The 10,254-nt window shown below is 37.4% G+C and overlaps 1 protein-coding gene across 5 annotated transcripts in view; it reads right to left on the bottom strand.

The window, feature by feature from the left end:
• The window catches only part of CLOCK (clock circadian regulator), a 153,301-nt gene that overhangs the window by 10,368 nt on the left and 132,679 nt on the right, over positions 1-10,254 (bottom strand). For all 5 annotated transcript variants that reach the window (XM_006757797.2, XM_015560091.1, XM_015560092.1 and 2 more), the window contains 2 exons: positions 2,614-2,823; positions 1,717-1,919 (listed from right to left, as the gene is read on the bottom strand). In XM_006757797.2, the coding sequence (XP_006757860.1) occupies positions 1,717-1,919; positions 2,614-2,823 (413 nt within the window). The remainder of the gene's footprint in view (positions 1-1,716; positions 1,920-2,613; positions 2,824-10,254) is intronic.

Here is a 10,254-nt window from a genome sequence, read left to right as displayed (position 1 = left end):
TCCCCCCCGCCCCGGTGACAGAAGCTCCCAGCCTCTCCTTTTTTTCTTTTCTTTTTTTTATTCTGGGATTTATTTACCTTCTATAATTAAAACTTTATAGCCTTGAGAGGAGCTCAAAGCCAGCTAGGGCAGGTAAGAGGGAAAAGCTTGTCTTCCTCCATAACCAGGGGCAACCAAGGCTTCTGCTCACTACAGCGCTCCAGCTCCGTGGCCACTGCCAGCTGAAAGCAGGTATCTTGGGTTCATTTACCTTCTATAATTGAAACGTTGTTGCTTTGAGTGGAGCTCAGAGCCCGAATTACCATGTTTCTCTTTTATTAGTGTAGATCAGCAAACAATATATGTCAAAGATGAAAACAAATGTAGTAAAGGTTTCCTTAAGTTTCTGAATATGTAACTTCATTTACTTGCGATTCATAATTTTTTTCCTGAACTGCTGTAAAAACAGCAAAAATGCCTTGGCAATTTTAGCGTAGTTCCTAAGATACTGGTTGGCACTCAAAGGTTAAAGATCCATTTTGAGATACCAGTAAAACAAAATGTGTATATAGCCTGGCCGGTGTGCTTAGTGGCTGAGCTTTGACCTATAAACCAGGAGGTCACAGTCGATTCCCCGGCAGGGCACATGCCAGGGTTTCAGGCTTGACCCCCACTGGGGGCATTCAGGTGACAGCTGACCAATGATTCTCTCTCATCATTGATGTTTCTATCTCTCCCTCACCCTTGCTCTCTCTGAAATCAATAAAAACATCTTTAAAAAAAAGTTTTCAGACTGTAGAGATTCTAAAATTAAAAGCTTCCAAATATAAGAAAATGGCATTTCTTCAAAAACTTTGTTTCTAAGTCAGCTATTCGAACTAAAAGATAACATAGATTACCTTCTTGAATTGCTCATAAAAGTTTTGTATAGAATATGTTTAAGCACTTGAGGTTTGAAATCAAACATTGAGGCTTGAATTCAGAAAGCCTTCTTCACCCCCTTAACTAGCTACAGGCTCTCGACCAAAGTATTATAAACTCACTTTTTTCTTACCTACAAATTAAAAGACCCTAACACATTTTTAAAAAATAAGAATTAAATGAAATAATGTTTTGAGCGCTTAGTATAGTCCTAAGCAAACTCAAGAAAGGCAAGCTACTTTTATTTCAAAACAAACTATGGTAGTGTACACCCTAATCACTGTTACTACATGGAAACTCACCAGTATCTGTATTAAAATAATAAAAATTTCAGTGACACAAAGCCTGTAATAAAAGTCATATAAAAGTGTGCTGCAGAATTTGGCTTCTACAATATTTGGTAGCACATTTCTGGACAGGTTGCTACCTTTTCATTACAAAGTCCTTAAACAATGAATACATTATGCATTTTTATTTCAAATTCAAGAATATGGGCTGGCCCTGGCCAGTGTGGCTTGTTTGATTGGAGCACCATCCTGTACACCAAAAGGTGGTGGGTTCAATTTCCAGTCAGGGAACATACTCATGTTGTGGTTCAATGCCCAGTGGGGGCATGTGAGGAAGGCAGCCAATCAATGTTTCTCTCTCTTTTTTTTCTTCTCTCTCCTCCTTCCCCCTTCCTCTCTCTGGAATCAACTTTTTTCAAAAAAAGAATACTATCTGGAGTAACAAACTGAAATCATGTTTTTAAAAATAAACTTACTTTTAATCAATTAAGATACAACTTACAGATGACTAATGAACTCCGATAACTACCTTATCTGTCTGTCCTGAGTGAATGTAGTTACTGCAGCACTCTGGGTACTGTTTTGCGGCATACTGGACGGGATCTGGACCATGCTTCCGGCTGCCGGCTGAGAAATCACCATAGTGTTATATAGGGGGGCTGTAAGAGTGCTCTGGGTCTGACTAGGAAGAGATGTTTGTTGGCTATGCCCGCTTAAGACATTTTGTTGACTCTGTTGGAAAAGAAGAGATTATAATGACGGGTTAACTGAAAAATTTACATCAGGCAGTATGCTTCTAGATCATCCTAGTAATGGTTGACATTACAGAAAAAAAGCGGCAAGACATATTACTCTGAGAGAAATCTGACCACAAAGTAATGACTTATAGTAACTGAGAATGAATTAGTCTTCAATATCTTGCTGGAAGGTAAGCTATGATCTTAGAAAAGGAGCATGATCTTAACAGGGATAATATAAAGTAAACATAAAGACTTTCTATTAAATGCCCCAAATGAGTGATCAACATTAGACATTTTTCTATACTTTATTTGTAGCCTGGGATTTATAGTCACAGATCTACATCAACTACCAAAATTTCCTGGAATACTGATTAAAGCATTACTGCCCCAACAATTTATTCTTCATGTATGGTAACGTGTTTCCTGGTTAGCTTCTTTGCAAGTCAAACCTTTTAACCTACAAATTTTTAAATGTCAAAATAGTGAAAGTATTTAACAACCAACAGCTTCACAACTAACACTTTTGAACAAAATATTTTAATAATGACTCCTCACTATTATATTTTCTAATTATTATTTAATTTTAAATAGAGTATTATTCAAGATAGAGCTTTTTTTTAGTTGGAGCAATAATACACATTTTAATTGTTGAACACTCCATAGCCTGTATTAGTAGATAACATTACCTGACTTGATGAACTTTGTAAAGTCTGCTGTTGTATCATGTGCTGAGTTGTGCCAACATGTCCGGTATTCATTCCACTTTGAATTTGGTTAGTTTGAACAACTTGGCTTTGCATATTTACAGGTGCGAGTTGCTGGATGTTAGATGAATTTCCAGAAGAAAGTTGAACAGAACCAAAATTCAAACCAGGGGTTGACTGTTGTAAAAACATCTTTAAAAATAACGATTATGTTAAAATGAGCTTTGTAGATTAAAAACAAAGATGGGTAAACACATTTTTTAAAAAACGGAAAAACAAGCTATGAATTAAAGTTTCAAAAGCAAGTAAGGACACTAAAACATTCTGAATGAACAATTAGCAATAAATAATTACCAAATAAAACATACCTCATAATCATTCCTCCAGTTATCCTAACCATATTATGTTTCCAATGGTTAGACTGCAGCTCTATATCACTTATTTATAATTTATGGCATTAAATGAAAGTAGTTTTTACTTAAAGTTTCCCTTTAATAAAGTCCTAGTCTCTGACAGAAATAACTTGAGAGTGGCTAAACAAATCAGAATATGAAATTATTCCTACTGGCATTTTATTAAAACAATGATTGATGATTATAAATTCTGTACCAACAAGTACCTAAAAGTCTGTAAAACAATTTTTATATTACAAATTAAAGCTTATTAAAAATTGAACTGGTAAAGAGGACTCCAATCTGGAGAAACAAGGATGCTGATGGAAATACTCTTAGGAATGAATTTTTAATGACTATTAAGTACAATCACACTGAATAGGTAACCAGTGAGTATTTACTGAACTATACTGATGAAATGTATCTCTTGCATTGTCATTTTAAAGATAATTTTCAGTTACAGCTGTCATACAATATTATATTAGTTTCAGCTGTACAACATAGTGATTAGACATTCATATAACTTACAAAGTGATCACCCCAATAAATCTAGTTCTCATCTGACACCATGCATAGTTATCACAATATTATTATTTTTAATCCTCACCCAGGGATATGCTTGTTTGTTTTAATGAATTGATTTGAGAGAGAGAAGAAGGGAGAGGAAGAGAGAGAGAAACATTGATCGGTTACCTTCTGTACTCACCCCGACCAGGTATCAAATTCGCCACCTGGGTATGTGTTCTGACCAGAAATCAAACCCGTGACGCTTTGGTACATAGGACAATGCTCCAACCAACCACACTGTCCCGGGCTACAACATTATGACTACTCTATAACAACAAATCTGTACTTCTCAACTCCTCCACTTTTTTCACCCATACTCTCAAACTCCCATCTGGCAACCATCAAAATGTTCTCTATAAGTTTATTTCTGTTTTGTTTGTGTATCTATTTAGGTTTATGTTTCTACACATAAGTGAAATCATATTGATCTTTGTCTGGCTTATTTCACTAGGCAAAATACTCTCTAGATATTGCAGGTTATAAGATTTTATTCTTTTCTTATGGCTGAGTCATGTTCCATTGTATATATGTCCCACTTCTTTATCTATTCACCTATGGATGGACACGTAGGTTGCATCCATAGCTTGGCTATTTTAAACAATGCTGCAGTGAACATATGGATGCAGATCTTTTCGATTTAGTGTTTTGGGTTTCCTCCGATAAATACCCAGAAGCAGAGCTGCTGGGTCCTTCTTTGTCCCTTGTTATAGCCTTTGTATCCAAGTCTGTTTTGTCTGGTATAAGTATTGCTACTCCAACTTTTTTTTTTCCATTTCCATTTTCATGAAATATCTTTTCCCATCCCTTTACTTTCTGTCTCTTTGTCTTTTGATCTGAAGTGAGTCTCTTGTAGACAGCATATGTAAGAGACTTGTTTTCTTATCCATCCAGCCACACTATGTCTTTTAATTGGAGCATTTAATCCATTTACAATTAAAGTAATTATCTGTATACATAAAACCCCAATATGCAAATAGACTTAACAGTGGTACAACCGAAAAACCAGTCACTATGACGTGTGCTGACCACCAGGGAGCGCACGTGCAACATGGCAGGCATTGGCAGTAGGCAGTAGAGCATGGAACATGGCGGGCGTCGGCTGTAGTCGGGTGGTGGAGCAGGTGCACCAGACCAAGGCAGGCGCTGGTTGCTGCCCTTGGGGTGAGCCTCTGATGGTTACTGAAAATTCTTTGCTCCTGGGCACCACGATCCCACCTGGTGCTCACACCTGCTGCCGGCACTGGCCCGACTGGTCAGCACCATCAGCTTCTCCACCTCCCCCTGCTCCTGGGGGGCGATTGGGGCAGCAACACTGCTCGCACCTGCTGCTGGCGCTGGCCCCAATTGCTCCATGCTATCAGTGGGTGCAAGTGGGGCAGAGCTGTCAGTGTGTGGGAATGGCAGCAACGAGAGCGGGGTTGCTGGCAGACAGGGGCCCAGGGGCTGCAGTGGGAGGGGCCAGATGGGGGAAGAGAGGATGAGCTGAGACCCACCCCTGTGCCCACCATAGCCTCACGGTCCACAGTTCCTTTCAAAGTGCATGAATTCATGCACTGGGCCCCTAGTTGATAGATAAATGTAGTTATTGCCATTTTATTCTTCATATTTTTTATCTTTTTTCTTCTTTTTAAATAAGTCTCAAACATTTTTTATAATACTGTTTGTTTTTTTTTAATTCTTTATCATTGAAAGTATTACATATGTCACCTCTTCCCCCCATTGCCTTCTCCCAGCCTGCCCTGACCCCCAGCCCTGGCCTTCACCACCCCCTTACTATTGTCTGTATCTATTGCCTATGCTTATATGCATACAAGTTTTTTTTGATTAATCTTTTATCCCCTCTCCACCCCTTCCCCCACCATCCCTCTGAGATTTGATGGTCTATTGGATGATTCTGTGTCTCTGGATCTATTTATGTTGTTCATTATATTCCACAAATGAGTGAGATTATTTGATACTTATCTTTCTCTGACTTATTTTGCTTAGCATAATGCTGTTGCAAATGGTAAGAGTTCTTTATTTTTTACCTCAACATAGTACTCCATTGTGTAGATGTACCACAGCTTTTTAATCCACTCATCTGCTGATGGGCACTTAGGGTTCGTTGCCCAGTTTTTGTTTGGGTTGTTTATCTTCTTTTTGTTAAGTTGTATGAGTTCTCTGTAAATGTTGGAGAGTAAACCCTTATCAGTGATAACATTGGCAAATATGTGCTCCCATGCAGTGGGCTTTCTTGTTGTTTTGTTGATGGTTTCTTTTGCTGTGCACAAGCTTTTTATTTTGATGTAGTCCCATTTGTTTATTTTCTCTTTAGTTTCCATTGCCCTAGGAGCTGTATCATAAGATCTTAAGAGGAATCCACAGGCAGCAAAATCTAATTTTAATTTTGTGATTATATTCTCAGTGCAATCCTATATAATAAAAGCCCACTGACCAAATGGTGGAATGACCAGTTGACCAGTCACTATGAGCTGCCCCCTGGTGGTCAGTGCACTCCCACAGTGGGAGCACTGCTCTGCTGACTGGGATGAGCAGCACTCCCACAGCAGGCCGATCCCCACAGGCCATGCCCCCCACCAGTGCACGAATTTGCGCACCAGGCCTATAGTTTTTAATAAAATATGTGGTAATCATTAACTATTTACCTTGCTTCATTGGTATGAAAAATTTCTTAAAATTAATAAAGTTAATTTTAAGCCCTAGCCTGTTGGGCTCAGTCGATAGAGCATCTAACCTGTGGACCAAAGAGTCCTGGGTTTGATTCTAGTCAAGGGCACATACTTTAGTTGCACACTCCTCACCTGGCCTGGGCCCTGGTCAGGTCACTTACAGGAGGCAACCAATTGATGTGTTCCTCTAACATCAATGTTTCTCTTAGTTTTTCCCTCTTTCTTCCTCTCTCCCTAAAAAAGAATCAGTGGAAAAATATCCTCGGGTGAGGCTTAATAACACCACCAAAAAAGTTGTGTAATATCTACATTCATGTATCAATCATCTTAATGACGATAAACTACCTGTTCACTAAAAAGCTAAACACAAAAGCTTTGCCTTCAAATTTTTCTTCACAATGGACAGATCTTTATTAATGTCAGGACACAGTAGTATTAAAAAAATCAAAGATTTAAGAGATTAGAACGTTATATACAACAGAAAACTTAATCATATATAAATTAGTTGTCTCAAGATGAACCTCACAGCTTTCAGGATTACATTCCTGAAAAATGTTATATTTACTTATTTTTAATATGTCAAACATATTTTTTATTTTAGTATTTACAACTGTCAAGTAAATATGTATTCTAACATTAATATACTATAAATATGTGTGTGTATTGCAACCTGGGTCTAACTAACCTACATGTGTTCCTACTGGCTAGTCACTTTGATCAGATTATAGGTAGGCAGTGCAACTACCATTTTCTGCAGAATTTCAGATGTAGGTTATATCTGGGAATGTTAGAGCTGCTAGTGGAAGAGATTCGATCATTCACCTCAACTTCATTTTGTGGATGAGATCCAGAGAAGTTGCAGTTTGTCCAAGGTCAGATAGCTAATTAATGGAAGAACTAGGACTGAGATATTAAAATTCACTTATAACCTATGTGTTGGCTGTTTCTCCATTCCTCCATTGCCATTCGTCTCTACTCTGTTGCGGAATATTCCTTGCAACCTTGAGGTAGAGAGTAGTCAAGGAAATCAGGGCAATTTAGCCTGACCTCTATGCAAAGTCATCTTTAGGTGAAGTTATCTCTTAGTGCGTTGTTCTTGCCCTTGGAAGCCGACAGCTCTCTCTGGTAGTCTACAAGGCAAAGGCTAGTGAGTGCCCTGACAACTTCACTTTAGATACAAATCTGCAAGGAAGTTCTATCCCCTCCCCTAGAACTTCCATTCCAGTCTTCCCCTGATTAAACACTCACTAACAAAGAAGGTTTACATAGTCCTTTTATTGTGGCTCAATTAGGTATCAAATAGGAAGACAAGGAGTTTTAACGAATGAGCCTTCCCCTTATATCGTACCGTATAGAAGAGAAGTTTCACAGTCTTCACTTTTGGGAGGGGGATGTCTATATCTGAAGAGTTCTGATTTCAGTTTATTTCCCTTTATATAATAGAACTGCACTCCGATTCTTAACAAATATCCTAATAGCAAATACAGATCATCACAGTAAATATTAATTTGCTTTCAAAGATGATATAATCTAGCTTCATATGAGAAAAGCTAGTTCTTAATAACATCATTTTGACCTTTTCCTTATGAAATAATAATACTGGCATTATACTAAGGAATTTTTGTAAAAATAACTTCATGAATTTGCATAAATTATAAGGTTTTTTATTCCTTCTACATTAGCTGAGAATGGTTTTTTTTTTAGCTATTTTAGAAGGTAGTCATCTACTCAAAATAAGTTGTTTTTAACATCCAAATCACCCGCCCAATAGAAGTGGTGGTGGGATGCCTTTTTTCATAGGTGTGCATATGTCCTTTATGATTGTTATTTCTGTCTTCTTGGGATATATTCCTAGAAGTGGGATTACTGGGTCAAATGGGAGTTCCATTTTAAATTTTTTTTAGGAAAACTCCATACTGTTTTCCACAGTGGCTGAACCAGTCTGCATTCCCACCAGCAGTGTACAACGGTACCCTTTCCTCCACATCCTGCCAGGACTTGTCATTTGTTGATCTGTTAATGATAGCCATCCTGACAAGTGTGAGATGGTATCTCATCGTTGTTTTGATTTGCATCTCTCGGCTGATATGTGACTTTGAACATTTCTTCATATGTCTCTTGGCCTTCAGTATGTCCATTTTCGAAAAGTGTCTATATAGGCCCTTTACCCATTTTTTTATTGGATTATTTGTCTTCCTTTTGTTAAGTTGTATGAGTTCCTTATAAACTTTGGAGATTAAACCCTTATCGGTGATAACATTTGCAAATATGTTCTCCCATGCTGTGGGCTTTCTTGTTTTTTGTTGATGGGTTCTTTTGCTGTGCAGAAGCTTTTATTTTGATGTAGTTTCATTTATTTATTTTCTGCTTTGTTTCTATTGTTCTAGGAGATGTCAGTGAACAGCTAAATCTGATATTTTGCTGTCGATGTAATCTAAGATTTTTGTGGTAGATTTTTATGGTTTCCCATCTTATGTTTAAGTCCTTCATCCATTTTAAGTTTGTTTTTGTGTATTGTATAAGTATGTGGTCTAGTTTCATTTTTTTGCATGTATCTGTCCAATTTTCCCAACATTTATTGAAGAGACTGTCTTGACTCCATTGTATGCTCTTGTCTCTTTGTCAAATGTGTATATATTTTAATTAAATATTTTTATGGATTCCAGAGAGGGAGGTAGAGGGAGAGAGAGAAACATCAATGATGAGAAAGAATCACTGATCGGCTGCCTCCTGCACATTCCCTACTGGGGATCAAGCCCGCATCCCAGGCTTGTGCCCTGACCTGGAATTGAACCCAGGACCCTTCAGTCCACAGGCTCACACTCTATCCACTGAGCCAAACCGGCTAGGGTTTGTCAAATATTAATTGAGCATAATGGTTTGGGTCGATTTCTGGATTCTCTGTTCTACTCTACTGGTCTATATGTCTGTTCTTGTGCCAGTACCATGCAGTTTTGAGAACAGTGGCTTTGTAATTTAACTTGATATCTGTAATGTGATCACTCCAACTTTGTTCTTTTTTTCTCAGGATTGCTGTGGCTATTCAGGGTCTTTTTTTTTTTTTTTAATTCCATGTAAATTTTTGGAGTTTGTTCTAGGTTTGTGAAATATGCTGTTGGTATGTTTAGGATATTAGGCTTTTATTATATGGAATGGCCATTTTTTACAACAGCCACAACACAAAAGCAGGTTTTATCCTCCTAACTCATATGCTTATCTGTTCATCTCTAAAGATTCTGAGGAGAGGACAAGTTCTCATGAGTCCTGGAATGGCTGAAGAAAGTATACCTCCACCATTAATATATAAAGAGAGGATGCTAATGGGTGGGCATTGTGATATTTAAATCAGTCACAACCAAAATACAGAACCAGAGATGATGTTCAGATGAACATTTACTCATGAAACACAGGTGGAGGAAATAAGATAAAAAAAACAAACTAGGTATCAACCAACAGTTTTGCTTATTTTGTCAGTCTTAAACATTTCAGCAAAAGTGTGAAATATCATCTGCTGGAATGCCATTGGTATTTTAACGGGGATTGCATTGAAGCTATAGATTGCTTTGGGTAGTATGGACATTTTAATGATGTTGATTCTACCAATCCATGAACACGGTATATTTTTCCACTTGTTTATATCTTCTTCTATCTCTTTTTTCAACATCCTGTAGTTTTCCGAGTACAGGACTTTTATCTCCTTAGTTAAGTTTATTCTTAGGTATCTTAATTTTTTTTGATGCAATGGTAAATGGGATTTTTATTTTTTAGTTTCTATTTTTGTGAATACATTATTGGTGTATAAGAATGCCATAGATTTCTAGGTGATAATTTTGTATCCTGCTACATTGCCAAATTCATTTATTAAGTCTAATAATTTTTTGATGGAGTCTTTATGGTTTTCTATGTACAATATGATGTCATCTGTGAACAGTGACAGTTTTACTTCTTTTCCAATTTGGATGCCTTTTATTTCTTCTTCCTGTCTGATCACTATG

This window comes from Myotis davidii, unplaced genomic scaffold, assembly GCF_000327345.1.
Source record: "Myotis davidii unplaced genomic scaffold, ASM32734v1 scaffold173, whole genome shotgun sequence".
Lineage (NCBI taxonomy): Eukaryota > Metazoa > Chordata > Mammalia > Chiroptera > Vespertilionidae > Myotis > Myotis davidii.
This window is presented reverse-complemented; position numbering and strand designations above follow the sequence as displayed.